Source organism: Mustela lutreola, chromosome 2 (assembly GCF_030435805.1).
Source record: "Mustela lutreola isolate mMusLut2 chromosome 2, mMusLut2.pri, whole genome shotgun sequence".
Classification (NCBI taxonomy): Eukaryota; Metazoa; Chordata; class Mammalia; order Carnivora; family Mustelidae; genus Mustela; species Mustela lutreola.
The window spans coordinates 34998014-35024028 of NC_081291.1; the positions used below are offsets into that span (position 1 = coordinate 34998014).

At 38.9% G+C, this 26015-nt stretch overlaps 1 protein-coding gene across 1 annotated transcript; it reads left to right on the forward strand.

Moving 5' to 3' along the window:
• Positions 1 to 1864: 1864 nt before the first annotated feature.
• KBTBD8 (kelch repeat and BTB domain containing 8) lies at positions 1865 to 15833 on the forward strand. Its single transcript, XM_059161460.1, has 4 exons — positions 1865 to 1977; positions 2560 to 2770; positions 6519 to 7633; positions 10963 to 15833. Exons 1-4 carry the CDS (start codon positions 1962 to 1964, stop codon positions 11424 to 11426), a joined length of 1806 nt encoding a protein of 601 aa, XP_059017443.1. The 5' UTR covers positions 1865 to 1961; the 3' UTR covers positions 11427 to 15833.
• The last annotated feature ends 10182 nt before the right edge of the window (positions 15834 to 26015 follow it).

The following is a 26015-nucleotide window of genomic DNA, read 5'->3' on the forward strand; positions in this document are numbered from 1 at the left end:
TGGCCAAATTTCTTAGGGCTTAGATACATCGTGAGGACAAAAACAAAATGCAAACCAGAAAATCTATATTGTAACAGGTTTGCAAAGGTTGCCAGATAAAATACAGAACACCCAAATATATTTGAATTTTAGATAACAAATATTTTACTTTAATTATGTCCTAAATATTGCAAGTCCTGTATTTTTATTTGCTAAATCCCTAAGGATTGATGTCCTTTTTATCAAGATGTTGACATGTTGAAGATGTTAATCTTCAACATGGTGAGTGAAGAAACCTCTACCATTTTCATAACTTAGAAAACAATAACATTGAGATCATAAAAATGGTAATTTAAGGTTCTGAGTAACAGAGGTTAAATCAATTTTATCCATGCAGAGCTGTGCAGACACGGTTTACAGATCGACACAGTGTATATCAATGCTTATATATCCCAAGCCCAAGGAAACACCAATTCGTGTTAACTGGAATGGAATTATAGTGTTCTGAGCTCTAAAGTTTTCAGTGGAGCTAGGAGAGCTGGATTGTTTTTCATTATTCTCTATCTTTTTTTTCAATCACAACTTAAATTCCAATCCTTTATCCAGAAGCTCACCTGTTTGATCTTTTCAGTGTTAGAAAAGCTATGCGTAGAGACTAACTATATCTTTACTAAAAATTCCTTCCCATTCACTGATAATACTTCCATTTCAAAGGTCTGCAAATAGCATTCCCAATGTTAGCTCCTCTGTGCCTTCCATTAATTTTTTAAAATATTAAGTATCTCTAATGTGCCAGACACCCTGTTACATGCTCGAGATACAAAACAAGGAAATCAAAACCTGCCCACAGTAAAAATTTCTGCTTTCCTTCCAAAAGCTGGCAGCCTATGAGGCCGATGGGACAGTGATTCTTATTCACAGGGTCCAGGTGAAGGACCTCAGTGCTCAAGCATGAAAAGGTCTTATCTAAGTTCACATTTTGATGAAGGAAAAACACCCGGGCTTCAGTAACGATGCCTGGCTCGGGCTCAGGGCACCCTCGAATAAGTCTTCCCAAGAAATCTCAGACTTAATTATCTTAGCTCCTCGAATTCCCAGGCGCAAAAAGGAAAGCATCCTGACTCTCCCTACGCTGTTCAAGCGCTCTTAAAAGTGGAACAGGTGTTCTCCGGGTGTTCGGGGAGAAGCAAGGCACGAGTGGGAGTGGAAGATCCGGAGCCGCCGTTGCAACCAGACCCAATTCATCTGCAGAAGCCAGAGCACTCGGCCAAGGCGCTGCAATTTCAACTGGGTGTCACAGGTGACTCATCAGAGATGGCTAGCCTTTGAGCCTCCTGATATTTTACTTCAGGGTGGAGCGTCAGATTTCCTTCGCATTTTTGGACAACAGCCCTCTTGTCCATTTCCAAATTTTTCTGGTTCCAACAGCCCTCACGCAGAGTCCGCTTTCCTACCGGAAGCTAGTCCCTGGCGAGAGGTTTAGGGAGTGAAGAACAAGGTAAAAAATAAATAAATAAATAAATAAATAAATAAATAAAAATAAATAAAGAGCCGCGTCCCTGGAGAGAGGCCTAAAATGGGGAAATTCGCACTTCAAGAGCTTTCCCTACCCCAGCCCCTCAGAATGACAGCTCTCCTCGGCCAGAAGACTACCTCTCCCGGCAGGCACTGCGCGCCCCACGGACACAGGCTGGCGAATTCCCAGCTCTCCACCTTCGCCATAACCAGCCAATAAGAATCACCGGCGTGGGCCTCCGCCCTACTCGGACCACGCGGGAGCGGGGGCAATAAAACTACATTTCCCGAAACGCTTTGCGCACCTCATGGCCAATCGGAACACGGAACTCGGAGGCTAGGGGCGGAGCCGGATGCAGAGGCCACCCCATTGGCCAGGTGAAGCTTAGAAGAGCCGGAACCCGGGAGCCAGAGAAGCGAAATGACATTTCCTCTTTAAATAGCTGGAGCCGGGGCCCCGTCGAGAAATGGCCGCGTCGGCAGGTGGGTGTAGTGGTGGCTGGGGAGGTGTGTTGCGGGAGAGGTGGGCCGAGGTCCAGGCTCAGGCTGCGAGCTGAGGAGGTGGCGATGAAGAGCCGGAGAGAAGGATGGGGAGGTGGAGAGGGATGAGGGGAGGGAGGATGGATGGCGTGGAGGGCGGTGGGCGGTCCGGCCGGGCAGCGATGGGGAGGCCGGGTACCCGCCACCACTTCGACCAGTGCAGGAGGCGGTTGAGGGGGCACTGGCGGGCCGCCATCCGTGGAGCTTCCCTCGTGCGGCTTCTGCCCTCGCTCTCGGCTGGGACGTTCTGGCTCCCGGCGGAGTCGCCGCAGACACCGCGCCGGCTCTGCCTGCACAGTCCCTCCGCGAGCACGGGATACGGGTTCGCCGGGCTCCCGGAGGAGCAGGCTGGTGTTTGAACTTGCAGCGCAGCCCTCGCTCTCGCCCCAGATCTCAGCCCGCCGTCCCATTTGGTCGTGTATATGTACAAAGATGTATTTTTGTAGGCGGGGGGCTGGGGGGGGGGTGGAGCGTGAACGCCGTAACGGGCTCCGAACTTCTTGTGGCTGTACGTTTTTCTCCTAGATTTAAGTAAGTCTTCCCCAACACCGAATGGGATTCCATCTTCAGACACAGCCCACGATGCCATGGACCCCTTCCATGCGTGCAGTATTCTTAAGCAACTTAAAATAATGTACGATGAAGGACAGTTGACAGACATTGTAGTGGAAGTGGATCACGGGAAAACATTTTCCTGTCATAGAAACGTTCTTGCTGCGATCAGCCCCTACTTCAGGTATGGTGATGGTAGAAACTTCTGTTTGATGTCCTCACCGGGTTCCCTTTATTCCTCAGTGTTGCCCACTTGATTACAAAACGCAGGTGAGACAATTAAATGAAACCAATGAGTTTGTTTCCTGAAAATAAATAGCAGGCCCTATTTTACTGAGCCCTTGTTTTTGACTTGACAGATTCTTCTAGAATTCGGGTCTTTGGTTTTTAAGTTAGTGAGTATGTTTTTGTTTGTCTCAGGTGCATAATTACAAAATCTAGACTTGCGCTCCTCCTTGTTTTAAATTAAATAGAATTTAAAATTCAGTTTCTTGGGCAAAGTAACCATATTCCAAGTGCTCAGTAGCCACATGTAGGTAGTGGCTGACAATTGCAACACCGAGATGTAGAGTATTTCCATCACTGGAAGTTTTAGTGGATGGTGCTGATTTAGAATTTGTTCCAAAAACTTATCCTTGGGGCGTAGTGCTCTGGTGTATGTAACTCTTGGAATTTAAAACATAATAGGGCATTCTTTTGAAAACAAATTACCATTCAGTAGATTGTTTTAATGCTATGGGGGTGAAAGCAATGAAATAAAAATGAATGAATATCTTAGGCTCCAGACTAAAGATTATTTCCATGATTTCCAGAAGTGTTTTTAAGTTTTCCTTTTCATTCCATTCTTCTTTGTGTATCAAAACGTTAGAACTGTAAAATTTCAAAACTGGGGTTTAACAAAGATTTTCATACTTTGAGAAGAGATCACTGATAAAAAAAAAAAAAAAAGACAATTTCTGCTTGAGTTTAACTTTTGTTTTTAAAGTGCTCACTTTTTTTAAGCATTTCACTGTTCAGAAATGGTGCCTGAATGGCAGTGAGATAATCTCAACTATGCTCTAAAGGTATTTTTGTTTTATTTTGTTTTTCCCTTTGAAGGTGCTTACCTTTATAGGGCATATATCAGTGTAATGTTCCAGACAGTAGTTTCTGGTTCCTCTTTCTCAGAATACTGGGTTAAATATAGTCCCTTCAGTCTGATGCTTATGATGTAACCATTTAGACTTGCCTAGGGATAGGTCATTGGACTGTTAAGTATTAACCATCAGAAGGGAGTGAGGTGGAAGGAAAAAAAGAAGAAACTCCTATACACAGAAGGTATGAAGTTTGGCCTGGTAATGGAAGCTACTGGTGGGATTCGATTATCCAGACTACCCATTAGATATGGTTAGTTCAGCTGTGCATTTAAATATATGTAATAACTACTACTACCAACTTCTGGGCTAAGCTTACTTTACATATATTGCTTTATATATCTTTACCATCCTGTCTCTGCACAGTTATTCCGATTTCACATGTGAAAAACTGAGGTTTGGGGAAGTTAAATGACCTGCCTAAATCATCTAACTACTTCCTAAGTGGTAGAGGCTGGGTTTGATTCCAGAGTCAGGCTTCTTAGTCACTATTATGACTTTTAATGAACAAGAGTAGGTCCCCTTTAAAGTTGCCTTTGAGAAATTTCTATTGTATATTAGATTTGAATAGTTTTTAAAAAATTGAAACTTGAAAGTGAAAATGTCTGTATCTTACTGAAGTTTTATATTCTAGCTTGTAATTAAAATTAGTTTGAAGACTTAGACAAATCACTTTAAAAGAAGTATGCTACAGTAGATTTTCTTAATTACAAGAAATTAAGGAAAATGCTTGGAAAACTTTCTAAGCATAAGATGCATGAATTCAGATGAAGGTATTTGGCTAGAAAACTCAAGGCTTAGGTTCTTATCTCTTGCTAGAGAAGTTTCTTGGCACTGGTGCTGCTCCTTATGTGAGATATAGGAAGACATACTTAATAGTTTCGAAGTCTTGCATCACTGGTGGAAAAAAAATAAAAATAGCTTGAAATCTGGCATGGCTGCTTCATGATCCCAGTGACTTGTCAGAATTAAAATCTGCATGATTATTGGATACTTTCTGCTGCTCAGGATTTTGTGTGAGGAAGGGTTCCATCTTTACGTAACATTTACAGATAGATCCTGTTAGAACAGAGAACCATCAAGTGTCACAGTGCTCCTGTGTGTGAGGCCAGCCTATTCAAGTCAGTAGAGTTCCCATGATAAAGGGGTAGGTGGTAATGTTCTCCTTTGGGAGTTAATCTTTTCCTAATGAAGGGCTTTATTTTTCTTTTTAATTGGTAGCTGTATAGCTAAGTTTTTCAGCACCTGAAATGGAAAACCAGCTTATACATTGGGAGATCTAGTTTTCAATCATGAAAAAAAGCCTATGTGATATTAAGCTTAAAATTTATGTTGTAGAAGATAAAGTAGGCCTCAAAGATGGTTCATCCAGGCAAACAAGCTTTATCATTGTACCCATGTATATCCCCAGTGTTTCTTATTGTATTTTAAAATTAACAGTATATCCCCAGTGTTTCTCATTGTATTTTAAAATTAACAGTTTAAGGATTTTTTTTTTTTTTAAATAATCTAACACTTGAAAATGAGAGGGGTCTGTCTGCGTAAACAACTTTATCACCAATGTTAGGTCAGTTTCTTCAATAGACATGTACTAAGCACCCTAGGGGCAAACAACCCTTTTCCCCAAAGGCTTTTTAAAAGAATTTTGAGTTGATTTTTGTATTTAATTTTAAGAGCAGCCTAGAAAGAAGCCTTAAAGGAGGAAGGGGAAAGACAAATGATGTATGTAAATGACTAATACTAAAATATAGAGCCAGGCTTTTGGCTACTTAATGTTTGGCCAAGAAAAGTCCCCAAAATGCACAGATATTTTAAATTAGAGACAAATAAATAAATAAATAAACAAACAAATTTGCTTTCAAAGGCAAAAGCTTGGGATTTTTCAAAACCATTGTATCCAAAGCATCAGTTAATTCTTAAATTCTTTTTAGAAGTATGCATTCTGTTAACCTGGTATAATCTTTACCTATATTCAGATATACATAGGTAAAATATGGTAGCTTTGAGAAAACTGAGTATATTTCATTAAGCAAAGGTTTTCAAAATGTCTAAGAGAAAGTGAAGTAAAGTTCTTTATATTCCTTATAACGATTACGGAAGCATTCAGAAGATAATAGTTTTAAAAGGAAGGATAGTTTCAAAGGGAATATAGTTTTATTTTAAAGGGAATATAGTTTAAAGGGAAAATAGTTTTAAAAGGAAGTAGAGAACAAGAACTTCTGAAGAACATTTTGTTTTTCTGAGATGAGATTTTTAAAGATAGATTTCAGGGACGAGTTGCCTTGTACACTTCCATTGGGACATGAAGAGTTCAATCAGACAGTCTGTAATGCTAATATATCATTTTGACACCTTATAGGTATTGTTAAATTTTCTGATTGGTCTGGTGAGTTAATATCTCAAGTCCTTAAGGCAACTTGACCAGACTCCTGGATAGGGGCCCCAAGGAAAATAAGGTGTCCTGCCTATAGAACTCTGTGTCTGAAACTAATGATGTACTATCTGTTGACTAATTGAATTTAAACAAACAAACAAACAAACAAAAAGAAAAGAAAAGAAAGAAAAAAGAAAAAAAAAAGTGGACTGGCCCTGAGAATAGAATTTTTGAGATTAGTCAGATTAAATCCTTACTCTAGATTATCAGCTTTTACCCCCATTCAGAATATCAGGAAACACACTAAAATATTTTCAGTCTCCAAGGTTATCTTTGTGGTAAGGTAACTGTATACTTTGAAAAATTTGTCACAATAATTTTTATTTGGAGTGCATATATACTATTAACCATTCTTTTGTTCCTAGATCCATGTTCACTAGCGGCCTTACAGAAAGTACTCAAAAAGAAGTTCGAATAGTTGGTGTTGAAGCTGAATCAATGGATTTAGTGTTGAACTATGCCTACACCTCCAGAGTGGTTCTGACAGAGGCCAATGTTCAAGCCTTGTTCACTGCAGCTAGCATCTTCCAGATTCCTTCCATCCAAGACCAATGTGCTAAGTACATGATCAGTCATTTGGACCCACAGAATTCTATTGGGGTCTTCATCTTTGCTGATCATTATGGTCATCAGGAACTCGGAGATCGATCAAAAGAATACATTCGTAAAAAGTTTCTGTGTGTCACCAAAGAACAAGAGTTTCTCCAGTTGACAAAAGACCAACTGATAAGTATCCTAGACAGTGATGATTTAAATGTAGACCGAGAAGAGCATGTTTATGAAAGCATCGTAAGGTGGTTTGAACATGAACAGAATGAAAGAGAAGTGCACCTTCCAGAAATTTTTGCCAAATGCATACGATTTCCTCTGATGGAAGAGGCCTTTATAGAGAAAATTCCACCTCAGTTTGCACAGGCTATAGCCAAAAGCTATGTAGAAAAGGGCCCATCCAATACTAATGGCTGCACACAGAGACTTGGAATGACTGCATCCGAAATGATCATTTGCTTTGATGCTGCCCACAAACACTCAGGAAAGAAGCAAACAGTGCCTTGTCTAGATATAGTCACAGGAAGAGTGTTTAAACTATGCAAACCACCAAATGATCTAAGAGAAGTTGGGATTCTTGTATCACCAGATAATGATATTTACATTGCAGGAGGGTACCGGCCCAGCAGCAGCGAGGTCTCCATCGACCATAAGGCAGAAAATGATTTCTGGATGTATGACCATTCCACCAATAGGTGGCTTTCCAAACCCCCCTTGCTGCGAGCCAGAATAGGCTGCAAACTGGTGTATTGCTGTGGTAAGATGTATGCAATAGGAGGTCGTGTTTATGAAGGTGACGGGAGAAACTCACTAAAATCCGTGGAGTGCTACGACAGCAGAGAGAATTGCTGGACGAGCGTTTGCGCAATGCCTGTTGCAATGGAGTTTCATAACGCTGTGGAGTACAAAGAGAAGATCTATGTTTTACAGGGTAGGTGCCTACTGGTTTATTCTCCAGGAGAGGGGAGTAGGTCAAATGTCCTTTACGTACTTACGCTAAAACAGATGTTTGTTCTTAACTGAGGACTCCTCCTGCTTTCTTATCCTAAACTGTTTGTTGTGAGTATTTTCTTTTCTTTCTTTCTTTTTTTTTTTTTTTTTTTTTTTTTTTTGCAAGTCTGTTCTTTAAAGGAATTATAAAGGCAGTGAACTTTGGAATCAAAAAAGGGATCTCTAAGATACTAAAATGATTCTGTGAGTTTTTTATGTTCTTACTGTGTTTTGACATCATGGGGGATAAGTATTTTGAAAACATAATTTAGTGAATACCTGTTCAGCATTTTGGAGAGACTTTCAGAGCCATTTTTGACTCTAAGCTTGATTCAGGACTGTTTTACTCTTTAATAATACATAATCAAGAGATGTTGTAGCAGCTACTTCTTATGGAACTTGAGAAAGTTTAAACTTTAAAAGAGAAAAAGAACGAAGAATTTTGTGATAAGCCTTATGATTTCAAAGGTTAGGGAACTTAATTATAAAGAGTTTGAAATTATAGTCTTTTTTTTTTTTTTTTTAAGATTTTATTTATTTATTTGACAGACAGAGATCACAAGTAGGCAGAGAGAGAGGGAAGCAGGCTCCCTGCTGAGCAGAGAGCCTGATGTGGGGCTCGATCCCAGGACCCTGGGATCATGACCTGAGCTGAAGGCATAATGCTGAGCCACCCAGGTGCCCTTGAAATTATAGTCTTTAGATTTTAATTTCACTGCAGCGTATGATGCCTTCCATAATATGTTTTCAAGTTTTTTCACTGAAAAGCTTTGAGGTATTACCTTTTTCTTTACATTTGCTTTATAAGAGGGACTATCTAATATACTTAGCTTTATTATTTTATTTTTTTAAAAGGTTTTATTTATTTATTTGACAGAGACAGAGACAAGCAGGGGGAGTGGGAGAGGGAGAAGCAGGCTTCCCATTGAGCAGGGAGCCTGATGCAGGGCTCAATCCCAGGACCCCAGGATCATGACCTGAGCCGAAGGCAGAGGCTTAACCCACTGAGCCACCCGGGCGCCCCTAATATACTTAGTTTTAAGAAAATTGTTTTGTTTAAACTATTGAAGGCTAGTATTCTGGCGAAGATCATGTAGTAGGAGTAGAAAGAAGGACTAAGTAAGTATAAATAAGATATTTGATCCAAGGTTCTAATTAGTGATAGCAAATTTTTCTTTTAAAGATTTTATTTATTTACTTGACAGAAGGAGAGAGAGAGAGCAAGAGAGAGAATAAAACCAAGAAGAGAGCGAGAGGGAGAAACAGGCACGATCCCAGGACCCTGGGATCATGAGCTGAAGGCAGAGGCTTAACGACTGAGCCACCCAGGCACCCCTCTCATCTGGGTTTCTTAATTGCTTATATATGTTTTCCTCACACTATTACTTTAATAAAACAAGAAAAAAAGGGGTGACTCCTGCAGAAATAACGATTTTTTAGCTTTTATACCATTTAAAAGAATATGTTCTTTGCTCTCATCTTTTATTTGACTAGAAATGCCTGAACACATTTGTTTAAATTTCAATATCAAGTTAATTCTCCAAAAGGAGTATCACTATCTAGTACCTTATTTTTTTTAAATAGAAGAATGGACATGATTAGGTTTGTTGGTCTTGCCGAATAATGGAATATAAGCCTGGATGTATAACCTGTCCGATATGGTTGGATAAGTTATATCATTCCATATAATGATGCTTTGCTATATATATTTTGTTCTTGCTGGCTGACCATTTGATAGAATTAATTAAAAGACTTTCAGTTGGAAGGTAAAGGTTATGTATTAATGTGAATACTAAAACAAAGTAACAAGGAATTAACAGAATCTCAGGACTGGAAATAAATATTGCTTAATCCGAGGTTATATTTTATATAAGAGGAATCTGAGGTTCTGAAAGTTTTCTTAATGACCTATATGCTTTAAGTTATTAAGGGGACTGTAGATTTTAAAAATTAACTTTTTTTGTGAGTCATCTTTTTATAAGAAATTCATTGAGAGGTAGTACCTGTTAGAAACTTTTATTTTCTATTGCCTTTTTAAGAATCCTGTTAAAAGTCAATGAGGGGGGACACCTGGGTGGCTCAGTTGATAGGGCGTCTGCCTCAGGGTCCTGGGATCGAGTCCCACATCGAGCCCCACACTGGGCTTCCTGCTTGGTGGGGAGCCTGCTTCTCCCTCTCCTTCCCTCTCGTTTTCTCTCTTTCTCTATCTCTGTCTCTTTCTCTCTCTCAGATAAATACATAAAATGTTAAAAAAAAAAAAAAAGTAAATGAGGGAAGGTGATGTGCAACTAAAAGCTGGCGGTTTAACAAGCTCTTCTTCTAAGAAGAATTCAAATTACAATGTCACTATTACTAAGTAGGCAGTTCAATTTGTAGTTAAGAGTAAATCTAGTTCAAAACAATTTTGAAGGGGAAGCTCAGTTTAGAAGTAGGTATTTCTAATCTAAACAAAGCCTCTTTATATAAATAAAGTTGATGTAAATAGTTAGAGGCTTATACTGTACTGTATGTGGCTACTGGAGTATCGATCGAGATTTTTAAATGAAGGATTTTATACAATGTTATAACTAGCAAAATTCTTGTAAATCTTCACTGGTTTAATTCTTTTGGACATTTTTATATTGGCAGTCTGACTCAGCACCCCCTTTTATCATCAAAATAGAGTTGAAAGTGACCCGAAGTCAACTCCATGAACTGTGTGTTTTCTATCATATTAAAGCCACCTTTTCTCCTCTTACATTTGTCTTTGCATTATAGCAGCACCAAAGTAAACATATTAATGGCCCATAGAAGTCAATCTGAACAATTCCATGTGCTATCTTCTAACTAAATAATTAGCACATAAATGTGGAGTGGCTTATTCATGATGAAGCTGTGTACATACTCTGGTCTTACTGGCTAACCATTAGTGATAATGCTTTTTTAGAGCTGGCTTAAAATATATTTTCTAAAATAGACACATGTATAGAATAAATGAAGCCAAGCTCTCAACTATTATTTTGCCTTAAAGCTAAGGTAACTCCTTGTATCTACCTCTTACAAATCCCCCAATTCAGGCTAACTATAATACTTTGTGTTATGTTCTGCCATGGAATGAAGACATTTTAAGCTATTATACTATAGAATGTATCTTTGGAGATTATACAAGAAATAGTTTAGAAATTGAAGTATTTGGAAAATTACACTTTTCAACATAAAACCAAAAACAGACATGTAAATATATATATTCTTTTTTTTCTTTTTCTTTTCTTTTCTTTTTTTTTTTTTTAGGAGAATTTTTCCTCTTCTATGAGCCTCAAAAAGACTACTGGGGTTTTTTAACCCCCATGACTGTGCCTAGAATCCAGGGCTTAGCAGCTGTATACAAGGACTCTATCTACTACATAGCTGGAACCTGTGGAAATCATCAACGTATGTTTACTGTAGAAGCCTATGATATTGAACTAAATAAATGGACTCGGAAGAAGGACTTTCCATGTGATGAGTCCATAAATCCATACCTTAAACTGGTACTTTTTCAGAATAAACTACATTTATTTGTTCGAGCTACTCAAGTGACCGTTGAAGAACATGTCTTCAGAACCAGCAGGAAAAATTCCCTTTACCAATATGATGACATCACTGACCAATGGATGAAAGTGTACGAGACTCCAGACAGGCTCTGGGACCTTGGCCGGCATTTTGAATGTGCTGTTGCTAAACTCTATCCTCAGTGTCTTCAGAAAGTACTTTAATGAGTAGCAGGCCTTAGTGAGCTCACTGGCATCTTGTGCTTGGGGAAACTTCATCTTTTAATGATACAAGAAGTGCTGTCAGTATTTAAGAAGCTGAGAGAGTTTGAACATGGCAGTGGGTGCTCTTAAAGATTATGGCATAGGGAGGGATTTCTTTTCATCCTTGTGATGTTTTCATTTCATTAAGCAAAAGGTAACAAAGTGCAATTATCAGCATTTTTTTTTTCTGGTATAAAAGTAATCATTTTCATTCTAAAATTTTGTGATAGTTCATCACTGAGATACCAGATGAATCAACAACTATGCACTCTTAGAAGAGCAGTTAGGATATTATGGTTAGAGACATCTGAACTAGTTTGATGTGACTTTTTATTTTAAATACGGGTAAAAATTTGAGGCAATATCACTAGGACTTTAGCTGTGACCTCTCCAACACAGAGAAGCACTAACTTAGATCCTCATTCTATATATATATATATATATATATATACATATATGTATATATATGTATATGTATACATACATATCTACATATGTGTGTATATATATATATATATATTTGTGTACTGTTTTCAAGTGTACTGAGATTTAAGTGTGTTTTTAGTGTAGGTTGAAGGAAAACAAATCTGTCTGAGAAAGAGCTTTTAGTCCGATTGTTTCATATTTCCCATGTAACTTTAAGTTAAGCTAAAGTTTTAAAGTCGCAGTTTTTTTTTTTTTCTGTTGATAACTTTTTCAAGTGCTCACACTGACTCATTATTTACAAATCCCGAAAAGGGCTTAAATTCATAGGTGGCTGGTGCTAGTCTAAGTGAATTCATGTGTCTAGCTAGATAAGTTTAAATTGTCTGAGCCTGTGCTTACCTTTTCAAGTTGGTATGCTGGTTTCGTGGCATAGTACTTTACCTGTTGAACTCCTGTGACTTCACAAGATTCTCTGCTTAAATGACAGCAAGATCTCTAACTGGACTCGGTTTTAGAATAATGAGAACATGACACTCAGTTTGCACTAACACGGGCCTTTTTGTTGCCCTGCCTCCTTTCCCATCCTCCCCCCACCCCTTCATTATCGGTACAGTGAAAGGGAACTTATTTCTCTTCTGCACAGAGCATAATGTGAAGTTTTATACCTGCTTTTACAATTTTGTTTTCTAAAAACCTAAAACTCCTGCAGTGGTCTAATTTAATGGCTTTTAAGTTACATATGACCATTAAAACCTCATTTTTTTTTTTTTTGTTTTTTTCATTTTTGCACTTAACAGATTGTATATTTTTACGTTGAAAACCTTGTTCTAGCTGAAGGTGATTGAGAGGGAAAGGGCGAGTGAGTAGAACCATAGCATTGTAGGTAGTAAATCACTTTTCATACTGAATGGATGAATTTCTAACAATCAGTTAGTAATAGTAACATAAAGGACAAACCAACTCATTTGTAATACCCAAGGCAGATATTTGCATTAGTAACTTGTTTTTTACTATGCCTAGAATAATTGATAAAGGATATGGGGATAGCCCAGAGTCTGTCCTCAAGTAGAACATTTTGATTCTGTTAAAGAAAACAAACTGGCATGGTTTGTATTAAAAACTCTTGCACAAATTGTAATGTGATACTGTGAAACAAATTTAAAACATTGCCTCTTTGCATCACATACCTCGTTTTTCAGAAACTTTCCAAACTGCTTGTCCTTGACCTCTACAAGTAAGGAACGTTTTCTGAAGCAGAATTTAAAGTGGACAGCATTTATAGAATTAACATTTTAAAATCTAGTCTTAGGAAGTTGGACATGTGGTTTCTTATTGGCCTTGATAGTATGTCTATAATCTCTTTCTAAACTTTGTCAACCACCTTTATTCTCTCTAGTTTTTCTTTATCTACATGCTGTTGTGGGCTTTTGCTGTGAGTGCTTTGAAGCATCTTTCCAGTGTTGCATTGCTAAGGGGAGGAGAAAACTAACTAACTTTTGCAAGAGATGTTCATGTAATTTACTTTTGAAAGCTTTGTTGAATATCTGAGATTTCCTGCCGCTTTTTGACAATCTTCTGTATTTATTTAGAAAAATGTGTTACTTGAAAACATGACATAGAACAATGAGTTAACAATTTACATGTGCCGTGTGATCTATAGGAATACAATATACTGTGGCTAATTCTGCAGATTTTTTTCTGTTCATCTGCACAACAGTTGATCCTTTGCTATATAATCATTTATATTGGGGGTGTGATCTAAGTATAGCGTGTCAAAACCAATGTTTAGAATTTGCTATGGGAGTAGAGTATATATTGAATTTTGTACAAAGAAATATTTGTTTAAATTATATAACTGGGATATTTTGCCACTTTTAAAATGATTTCAGAAGAGGTCCTAGAGAGCTAAGATTAGTAATTTGTGTGGGTATATATGTTTAGATATTTAAGGTACGTTTGCATAGTATGATGAGAATATAAGTAAAAGGCACAATGGGGACTACAGAATTAAAATATAGGCTAACATATGCCAGTCCCACTTGAACTTTGTTTTTGCATTTGAAGAATGTATGTAGCACTTTCCTATATATTTTTTACATATTGAAAACTGGACTTGGTATAACTACGTTATAGGAAAGTAGAAACTGTATTCTTTATTTCCCATCCTCATTTTCTGTTAACCTACAAAGTTGATGCTTACGCATCAGCCTGATTTCACTGGTGCATGAGGAGAAGTGGGTGCGCTCTGCAACGAATCAGATTCCCTATGTGAAGCAGTTTCAAATGGCATTTAATGTTCAGTGCTCAGGTATGGAGTAAGTACTGTAGTCCTTTGGGGGCAAATGTGTAGATGTTTTTAAACATTTTGCCATAATTGCACAATTTTTTGCATTTTTACCTGATGGCATTGTTTCTTATAATAAAATCTTTTCTCATTAAAAACTTCCACTGTTGTAACATGACCTTTGACTAGTGAGTTCCACAGAATTAAAAACTGGTGAAAAACATGAAATACCTTCTGTCTTAGTGGAATGGAATGAGATTTTAATCTGTCAAATATTTGGCCTGTGGTACAAAATGATTATAGTTATATAATCATTAACTATATAATGGTTAATATCACCTTACATAATGCTCTTTAAGTTCTAAAGCAAGCTTGCTTATATCAGTAATTCCTTTGTTCACTTTGCTTTGGTCTAAACTTTTGTTACTCCACTCCTCGCTTTCAGATCACATCCAGTCTGTCCGAAATTCCTCTCCCCTCTTCCTTCAAAACATACCTAGACTCGGACCACATACCACTGTGCACCAATATCACCACAGTCTAAAGTAGCCTGCCTTGACTGGTCCTAATTTATTCTGTTCTCCACTCAGTAGCCAGAATGATCTTGTTAAAACACAAGTTAGATGACATCCTTCTTCTGCTCAAACCCCTCTGGGAGATGACTTCTCATCTCCTCTGGTATGAGATCCAGATGCCTTCCTTACACGACCTACACCTCACAACCCCACCTCTTGGACCTTGCCTACCATTCTGCCAGCTCACTCTGTGCCAGCTGCACGGACTGCTGTTCCTGAAGCATGCAAACCCTTCCAACATCACTGCTTTTGTCTTTGGTCTGTCTTTTGCCAAGGAAGTCCTAGTAGCTCACTTACTTTACTGGAGCCTTGATTAAAATTCCAGAGAGGACTTCCCTGCTCACCTTATGGAAAACAGAACACTCCCCTTCCAACTCCACTCTTACACACACCACCTATTTTTCACCTATCTTCCCCTATTGGAATGTAAGCTCCCACAAGGCAAGGGATTTGCTGTATTCATTATGCACCCCGGATCTGAGCCTAGCATACACTAGGCACTCAATAAATGTTCGTAAAAAAGAAATGAATTTTCTCTTGAATCTTACGAAACCCTGAGAGGTGGTAGGACCTGTAGAATCAACTGTTTTATCAGATAGGAAACAAAGATGAAGTCCATTGCTGAAGGTCATCTAACTAATAAGGGGCTCATCTGGGATTAGAACAAAGATTTCCACTCTCACCATAGTCTAGTTCCTACATGCGCCATTAGTTCCAAACAAAACCGATAGAAAAAGGTAAGATGCTTTTCTAAGGCAACACAACTACTCCCCAACAGTATTACCTAAATTGGAAATTTTACTGTGATTGATTCTCAGCAAGGGAAGAGATGAGGTAGGAAAATACCTTTCCTTTGTCACCCCACCTGGATACCCCGTCTTTATATCCTTCTGCTAGCATACTACTGTTATGATTTCTGTCCCTCAAATACGGTGAAGAAAAAACAAGAAGAAAAGACTTGTGAAATACTGATTTAGAGTACTGTGATTTGGGTTCTTAAAATGACTTGCCATTTTAAAATTTTGGTTGTATGCCTCTGTTTTTTATTGAAAAATGATTTGGAAATACAGAATTTAAAAGTGATCTCGTGTCTCTAACTCTTCAGAGCAATGCTGTAAATAACATCTGCTAAGTCTTTTTGCAGTGGAATTTGGCATTTTATTTAATGGATTTAAGTGAGGAGAAGAGTGTATCTTCCCCTCATTTTGTGCTTCTAAGATATACTAAAACTTCTTGACTTAGAAGTTCAGGTGGTTTTCAATAGTAAATGTGAAGAGGTGCCATTAACCACTAACAGTTCTAGTAAGTATCAAGTTGATGAGTCTTTAATGCTTGTTCTTCACACTTCATTTTGACTACCTGCATCTCTCTGATAGAAGATCCCAGAACCTAGAAAGTTGGGTACCTGGCACAAGGATCTGCTGGTCTTCCTTTCTCTTTTGGTAACCGGCTTTAACCCACAAACCGTGTGAATACATAAGGAAGCTACTCTACATGTTGGGACAGGTGAATCAATATGGCTGTCATTTCAAAGAAAGGGAAAATTACAGTCAGAGAGTAAACATTTAGAGGTTTAAACTGCTGTGCCATAAAGGCAAAATCTTAATCCATTAGAGTGTGAAGTGTATTATGTCTGCTGAGGAGAGCACAGTCCAGTATGACTAGGTAACCATGACACAATATTTACTTTCACTTCTTTTAAACTGTATATATATATATATATGTATATATATATACATATATATATATATATGAACTGTATATATATATATTTTAAAGATTTTACTTTTGAGAGACAAAGCAGTGGAGGGGCTAGGCTGATGATAGGGAAGATCAGAGGGAGAGGGACAAGGAGATTCCACGCTGAGTGCTAAATCTGATGGAGGGCTTGATCCCCCGACCCTGAGATCATGACCTGAGCCAAAACCAAGAGTTGGACCCTCAACCGACTGAGCCACCCAGGCATCCCACAATCATATATTTTAAAACCTTAAAATGGCACAAAATATGCAATAAACATCTCACTAGCCACCCCCCTTTATTATTCAGACTTTCTTGCTCAAGAACCCTGCTACCAGGTTTTTGGGATCATTGAGATGCTAATCCATGGTTCCCACTACTTTTTCCACTATGCATCAGCCTCTAGTGGGGAACTTTCCTGAACGTAGCCCAGATCAATTCCATGATTCATTCAGAATACTGTTATTTTACTTTTCCTCAGTTACCTCGCCCTTCTTTACTATAACCATACTTCCCTGACAAACCCCAACCCTGAATGATCCCAGCTATGAGCCTTCTCTCTGCCTGGCCCTGAGTGGCAGAAATACCCCATGGTCAAGTGGAGAGACTATAAAATGATATATACCTCCCATGGGTTCTCAACATGGTGTGGCAATTGTTGCCTTTTCTCCAACTGCTGTATTTTTTTTTTTTTAAATCCCTCTCTGTTCTTAGGTCTTTTAAGTTTCTTCATGATATTTCGAAAAGACAGAAGTCATTATATAGGCTCTCCCCGATCTCCCCGCCATCTACTGAATTTTCTCTGCTCTTTCCCTGAACAGAGGAGGAAGGGTACTGTTTTACCTGTGGTTGCTTGCGCTCCAGCTCCCACACACTCAGCCCTCAAGGCCTAGGTTCCTTTAACATTCCCTCTCCCGAATCATCTAACATTCCCTCTTGCTTGGCTCAATTTATTAGTACAAAATTAAATTCCACAAATGAGTGAAATCATACGGTATTTGCTTTCTCTGACTGACTTATTTCACTAAGCATAATACCCTCTAATTCCATCCATGTTGTTGCAAATAGCAACATGGTTGATGGCTCAGTAATCTGTATGTGTGTATATATATATATATATATATATATATATATATATTTCACATCTTCTTTATCCATTCTTTAGTCAAATGACATTTGGGCTTTTTCCATTGTTTCGCTATTGTTGACAATGCTCCATAAACATAAACATTGGGGAGCCGGTATCCCTTTGAATCTGCATTTTTGTATCCTTGGAGTAAATACCTGGTAGTGCAATTGCTGGGTCATAGGGTAGTACAATTTTTTTTTTTCCTAACATTTTGAAGAACCTCCATACTGTTCTACACAGTGGCTGCATAAGTTTGCATTCTCACCAAGAGCACAAGATGGTTCCCCTTTCTCTGCATTCCCACCAACACCTGTTGTATCTTGTGTTATTAATTTTAGTAATTCTGACAGGTGTGTGGTGGTATCTCACAGTGGTTTTGATTTGTATTTCCCTGATGAGGAATGATGTTGAGCATCTTTTCACGTGTCTGTTAGCCATCTGTATTTGGGCACCGTGTTTTGAAAATTCTTTCACTGGCCTCTTATTTATCCTGCTTTACTGGTTCCTTCACTCCCTGGGTCCTCTTCTCCTTTCTCTTCCTATTTTGTCTCTTCTAAATCTCATGTATTTCTAGGTATTAAATGCCATTTGCATACTGATGACTTCCAAATTTGTATTTTCAAACAATACTTCTATTCTTGGTTCTAGATTCACATCGGACTGCCTACTAGATAGCTCTTCTTGGGTTGGTAGAGACATCTCATTTCTGTCATTCCCTGCATCCACTCAAGCCATCAAACAGGTCCGGAAAGCTCTACCCACAAAATGCAATTTATATCTGTCTGCTCCTCTCCATTTTCACTACTTTCACCTATATTAAAGCCAGTCTTCCTCTGCAGCAACAGTACCACAACAATTCCTACTTGAACTTATATTCACATTCTCAGTAATACATCCCTAGTACGAGAGCCAGAGTGATCTTAACAGATGGTATTATGTTTTCTGCCAACTGTAGAACATAGCAATTGCTTTCCATCAGGTGCTACATAAATGGCTCCTTGCTTGCTTCTCCAACCTTACCCAGTATCACTGGCCCCCTTCCCTTGCTACCCATTCTGTAGCTGTGGCAGACCTTGTAGGTGGTCCTCCCATATACCCTTGCATATTGACCTTTATGGCTTCCAATTGCAACTACTTGCAATTCTTGCTAGCTCCTGGACCTCGCTTGGTCCACTATCATGCAGGCTGGAAGTGCCAGAGAGTTAACACCCCTGAGGACTAGACTTCAGCCAATTCCTGATGAGACTTACTTGATAAAATCCTAGCTTCTTTCTACAGGCGGGATAAGTGAGGCATGTACTACACTGTCCCTCAGTGTTCCCCAGTATAAATGAATCCTAGCAGCCCATAATAGTAACCTGTATGATAACCACTCCTTCCCTGATTTCCTTTCCTACCCTCCTCCCAATGGCTCTTGGGACATCCCACCTCCCCTCAATGAATTTCTGGCACTCAAATCCTTGTATCAACACTCAAATCTTTGCTCAGGATTGGTTTCTGCAAAAGCCGAACCTGAGACTTTTTCAATTCCTCAGAGGTCCTCCCTACATAATGAACTTTGTTCATGCTGTTTCCTGTACTTAGAAATTTCTTCTCTTCACCTGTTCTTTGTATGACCATTTCATTCTCATCTTTCAGGTCTCAACGAAATCTTCCCTGATAATCCTAGCAAAAATAAATGGCTGATCATGCTTGCTCACACCAGCCAAAGTGGTTTCCTTCCCTTAACTTCTTGTTTCTGTGTCCTCACTAAGCAGTCAGTTCCATGAGGCCATGGACCAGGTCTATTTGCTATGCAATGGGTCCCCAGTACCTGGAAATGTGTTGAGGGACACATTTGGACTTTTTAAAGTCCACATAATGGACTTTTTAAAAAAATAACTGTTTAATTTCAAAATAATTTTAATTTATAGAAAATTTGCAAAGATGGTGCAACGAGTTCCTTTATTCCTCACACCCAGGTTCCTCTATCATTCACATCTTTCTTAATGAGCCAATGTTGGTTCCTTATTATTAACTAAATGCTATACTTTCAGAAATCTTTAGTTTTTATGTAATGTCCTATTTATGTCTCAAGATCCCACCCAAAATGCATTTAGTTGTCATTCTCCATAGGCTCCTCTTTGCTCTGACAGTATCTCACACTTCCTTGTTTTTGACGACTTTGACTGTTTTGACACGTGCTCACTGGTCAGATGTTTCATAGAATGTCCCTCAGTTGGCATTTGTTTGATGTTTTTCTTATTTTTAGACAGCAGTTTTGTATTTTGGGGAGGAATTTTCCACAGGGGGAAAAAAAATACCATTCTATCATCATCTTTTTTTTTTTTTAAATATTTTATTTATTTATTTGACAGAAAGAGATCAGAAGCAGGCAGAGAGGCAGGCAGAGAGAGAGAGAGAAGGAAGCAGGCTCCCGGCTGAGCAGAGAGCCCGACGCAGGGCTGGATCGCAGGACCCTGAGATCACAACCCGAGCCAAAGGCAGCTGCTTCACCCACTGAGCCACCCAGGCGCCCCCCATTCTATCATCATCTTAAAGGTATATACTCTCAATCTGATTTAGTGCTGTTGATATCAACCTCTATCACCTGGCTGGGATAGTGTTTGTCCGGTTTCTCCACTGTGGAGTGGAGACCATTCCACACTATACCCTTTGGAAGGAAGTCACTATGTGTAACCCACACTTAAGGAGTGAAGTGTCACACCCCAATGCATAGGGGTAGGCATCTACATAAATTATTTAGGACTTTTCTGCACAGATTTGTTTCTTATCCCTAATCTATTTATCCAATCACTTCTATCAGTATGGACTCATGAATATTTATTTTATACTTTGGATTATAATCCACTACTTCTTTATTTTATGGCTCAAACTGTTCAACTTTGGCCACTGAGCACTCTTTAACAGGTGCCTGTGTGCACCTCTGACATATTCCCATCAATGTGAATAGTTCTTTTTTTTTTCTTTTTTCTTTAATTGGGAGGACAGTTTTCACATCTGACCCTACAAGACGCTCCAGGCTCACCTGGTATATTTCCTTCCCCAGCCCTAAAATCAGCCATTTTCCCAAGAATCTCTAGTTGTTCTTATTAGATATCTGCACATTGGGTGGGCTTACTGGTACTGGGATGTCATTGTTTCTAGAACTTCTCAGCTGACTAGATAAGGAAGTAAGTATATGTAAGTACTTTAACCTGGCTTCCATCACCCACCATCCATTTACTTACTTGTTCAATTCTACTATACACATATAGTGCTGTCAGAATTGTTAACCTGCCCTCCTGTGGGGAGTCACTTTATCGATTACAATACAGTGCTAATGTACAAGCCCTTTGCCTTTAAACTTACAGACTCCACTCATTTCCCGAGTTATTCAGGTCAGTACCTTGCATCTAGTTTAGCAAGGTGGTTTTATACATTTTAAATAATTTATATGATAATATTTTTCTTCTTTAGCCTGTGAAATGGTGGATTATATTAATTGATTTTCAAATGCTGAACTAGCTTTATATACCTGGAATAAATCCCACTTGACTATGATGCATTTTTTATACATTGTTGGATTTGATTTGCTTATATTTTATTGAGAATTTTTGCATTTATGCTAATGAGAAATATCAGTCAGTAGTTTTCCTTTCTTATAATGTCTTTATGTTGGTTTAAGATTAGGGTAATGCTGGTGTCTTAGTAAGAATTAGGAAGTTTTTCCTTTTATTCCATTTTCTGGAAGAGGTCATGAAAATTTTAGTATCATTTCTACCTTAAATGTATGGCAGAATTTATAGGTACAACCATCTGGACTTGATGCTTCATTTTTGTAAAAAAGGTATTAATTACTAACTCAATTTCTTTAATAGCTATAGAGCTCTTACCTATTAGAGTTATTTTAAATTCTCACTCAGATAATTCCAAAATCTCTGACATATCTAAGTTTTGTTCTGATGCATGATTTTTCTCTTTAGAAGTTACCTTTTTCTTTTCTTTTTTTTGCATTTTAGCACATCATAATTATTCACTGAAAGTGAGACATGATGAATCAGGTAATAAGAACAAAGATAAAAGAACTTTAGTGTGAGGATTTATGTTTATTTGGCTAGGAGCTGGGCTTTGTTAAGTGATTGCTGTACTTGTGGGGTCAGAGACATCAAATTGTTCTAGCACCCTTGTTTCTCTCCCCTCTTAACTTTGGTCTTCTCTAAGTACTTCCACTCAGAGAGTCTGTATCTGGAAGCTCTTTCAGCTCTAATGAATCCACTCTTTTTATACGGAAGCTTGTTGGTGTAGTTGTATGCTATGGGAGAAGGAGAGTGATATAAAGTCTTCCATTTAAATCTGGGTCTTCGAGTGGGCTTGTGTCACAGTGCTGTGACCTTCACGGGTGTTTTTCCTATAGTACAGCTTTTTATTTTGCCTTGCACCATCCACCCATCCCCATTGTAGCATTCCCCCCATCTGTTTCCTTAAAGCTCTGCCCCCCACTGACTGTGTAGATTCCTTTTTCCCTTAGGTGAGACAGGAATGCCAACTCTTCCTCCAGTTTTTATCAAGCTCTGTCAAAGTAGGCCTTTGCGATGGAAAAGGCTCTGGGTCTGGTTCACAGTATATACCCCTCCTTTCTTGCTGGAGCCATTAGAGGATCTTTCTCAAATCTCTGCCAGGAGACTTTGGTGGGAAGATTATAGGTAAAGCCCACAGAAGTGTAGGGGCCCCCCTGAGACGACAGTTCTGACTTCTTCGCTTTTATGCTAGTCCACTCACAGCCTCCAGTAATTCATCAGAATTACCATTTAAGTGTTCTTAATAATGTATGGCTCTTGGGACTTTTGGGCAGGTAAGCAAATGTTGATTTGCTGTCTGGATTCAGCTGTACTCCAGATCTCAGGGTGACTGTTTGCCCTGCAAACAATTTCTCTGGTGGGTCCAACAAATCACCGATTCTCAGTTTGAACAGCTTTATCTTGTAAGGTTTGTAGTGACAGCTTCCGAGCTCTGGACATTCTAGTGCTGAATCTGCAGTCAAATGCTCTACCACTGAGCTATACCCCCTCTAGTGCTGAATCTGGAAGTCCCTATTATAAGCTTCTAATATCTACCTGTTGACTGAATGCGTTATTCTTCCTACATCAATATTTTATGCCATCTTTTATATGTATGATATATTTCACAATAAAAGATAAGTGAAAAAGTTACTCTCACTTGGTAAAACCTGGTCATACACTTAATCCTATTTAGGTATCTTTTGTTTATTATTTACATTATAAACAGGGAATTATTTAACATATAGTTCCAGGAATGATGACTCTAGAGTACCTAATAACCCAGTTTTCTACGACCAAGTTAAAATGATGTGATATAATTCAATTAAAATCATCAATCTATTTTGAGATTTTTAAAATCAAATACAATGAAAACTAATTCAACATTGCAATGTAATCATTTTAAATTATCCTTATCGTGTTTATAGAGAACATTTTCTATTGATTAGTTCGCTACAAATAAATAAGATTTAATAGATCCTTTTCTTCCTTTTTTTCCTTCTCCACAGATACATGCCCAACTGTATGATTTGGTGGAAAACAAACTACACATAGATATGTACAAATAGAAAATGTTAATATGTTTCCTAAGTATTTTTTATTGCTCTAGTGAACAGGAATTATAGCGTTCTTGGTGAATATGAGCAGATTTCTTAACCTCTCAGAGTTTCAGTTTTCCTATATATAAACTAGGGTTAATAATATAATCCACCTTATAGACCTTTTGTGAGGATCGAGTAAGCATGGAGAACACTTACCACAGTGCCTGGCACATAATGAATGCTCTATAAATATTCGCTGTTGTTAGTATTAGTAATAATTCTAGTCTTTTGGATATACTTAAAACATGGCCTCAGTAGAACAAGATTTTCTTAACAGCTAATAGGACAGATATGCTAAATAGAGGGGAAGCCATTTGCACTCTTGTTAATGACATTGTACCCATAATCCCCATGTGAAAGCAATTGTCACAGTTTTCTGGTCACACAGTTCTCACTTTCCTTTCTGTACCGTGCATTTCCGAAGGATTGAAATAATCTTTAAAGCAAGCTTGTAACCTCTCTCTGCAAAATAAAAATAAGGTTTTTTTGTTGTTGTTTTTTGTTTTTAAGACCTGTCCTTTGGGTTTATCTTGTCCTCTGTTGTCACTTAGAGATAAGGATCTAATAGAGTTTGGGTCACACCGTTCAGTGTTTGAAACCTGTGATTCCAAAGATCCTTTAAGGATAAAGAGATAAGGTCAAAACACCTCAAATCAACATTTAGATTAGGATGTTTGATACCTACCTATCCATAAATCAGGCGGCCAAAGTGAAGTTTTAAAAATCACACACTAGTAGGAACGTGCACAAATACAAGACAGGATTTCCGTATAGTCAGGGAGCATCTGAGATGGGGTTCAAAATCCGTGGATCCTCTCTGGCAGTTGGTCCCAGCTCAGGAATTAGGTCAACGTGAGCAATGGAAATTAAGATTCTAGCATCTATAGTGCTGGTTTTAGTTGCATATGAGTGAACTGGTGTATTAGCTCAAGCAGACAATGAAGAATGAGAAGGAAAAGTAGCTAAGAACAGAATCTGAGAAATTCCGTTGGAGAGGCAGAAGAAAGGGAACCTGTAAAGGAGGAGTCCTGTAGGAGAGAATATCGAGAACGAGATCCAGAGAGAGTAAGGGAAATGCAGGTTGAAAAGGGGCTCCTGGATCTGGCAGTGCAAACCCTGAAAATGACACACCAGATTCAGCAAGGTGCTAGGGACAGAAATCACACTGCTGTGTCCTGAGGTGCAGGTTGAAGGGGTGTGTGTGTGTGTGTGTGTGTGTGTGTGTGAGTGGACAAGGGTGGGGGCACTCAATCCAGAAATCCAGAAATTCTGAGATGGGCCGGTTCTGGAGCCCCCAGGTTAAAAAAAATAAAAATCAGAGCACTCAGTACCTTTCCAATAGGATATGAGAGATACCTGTGTAACCTATCCCATGTCTAGACTATGCCCAGTTGAGGGTTCTGCCGTACCCCGACTCTCCTTAAAGTAATGAAAGTAAGGGACATGCAGAAACCTACGGGTAGCGTCTGGAATGATGAAAAAACAAATCCCTAGAAACAGAAGCAGAGTGAAAGGCAACAAAGAGAAAACAAAGACATCCTTTTTGTGGTCTCTCACATTTATGCAAGAGTATAATGTGAAATGGGATGGTTTTGCCACTTCTTGCGACTTTGCCCCCACGGGTCGGATGCAATTCGAATTGGGAAAGCCAAATCTGGTTCCTACTCCTGACCAGAACATCTGGTTTGTGATAAGTGCTCGAAGATCCTGTATTTTGTGAAGTATGCAGTGGGTGTGGTGATGGCAGGGGTCACTGGACGCAGAATGGATGAGCTAATCAGAGTATGCCATAACGTGAAGGTGGGGAGGACGTGAGTCCTTGCACGGACGGAGTAGTGTCAGAGCAGTGAGGCTAGGGAGACGGCACCCATCACCTACACCCGGCCCCCAAGCCTGCACGGATTCATGGCTTTCATTCATTGTTTCTGGATGCCAACACCAGGTTGTCCAGCAAGTGCCTGGGGCTTTAGTCCTGGGACAACTATGTAGTCCACAGCTTATAAAGCCACACTATTTAGCCGGGGGGCAGGAAAAGAGGAAGGCAATTCGGCATGTGGTTATATACTTTTATGGTCATACATAAATGTGATCTACAGCAAGATATATACATCTATCTGTGTATGTCTCTCTCGAAGGTTTCTAAGAGAGATGATTTTCTCTTAAACCCACATTTCACTGTTTCAAAAATAAAAAAACTACCTACATTTTATTGGGTACTGAGCTGTACAAGTTTGATTTGCTGTTCAGCATGACATTCTCTATATTTTAAGCCCGCGTATCCTATTTATCATACTTGTATATGACAATAGCCTCCCATGTGGAAAATATTTTAATGTTTATGAGCCACCAGCTAACATCTTATTCTTGTACAACACTTTCTATTTTTCAAAAATGCTTTTACATGTTATCTTTTTGGATCCCACTCCGGGTACGGCAGCCGTCTGTCACCGCCTCTGTTTTTACTGTTGAAGAAACAAACACACTGAAAGGGAATTGTTACATTTGTGGGATCCAAGGTTGCTGTCCCGGAGGGCGGACACAGCAAGTTCTTCCCAGTCCCCAGGGAATGGGGACCCAGGAAGATGGCCCGCATGGTTACATTCACGAACAGAATGCTGGAGGTGTTAAGACTGCAGACAGTTGGAAAGGAAGCGGGCGTGGGATGTGAGGAGGGTGAGCTCACTTTTGGATGAGCCATGGTGCAAGTGACCGTGGGATAACTATGTATAGATCACTGTGCAGACAAGCAGCCAGG

What these genes read in the sequence shown, in the direction of transcription:
- KBTBD8 (XM_059161460.1), top strand. An exon ending in GCGATCAGCCCCTACTTCAG is followed by an intron (nt 2,771 to 6,518) that starts GTATGGTGATGG and finishes TTTTGTTCCTAG; the next exon opens with ATCCATGTTCACTAGCGGCC. An exon ending in GAAGATCTATGTTTTACAGG is followed by an intron (nt 7,634 to 10,962) that starts GTAGGTGCCTAC and finishes TTTTTTTTTTAG; the next exon opens with GAGAATTTTTCCTCTTCTAT.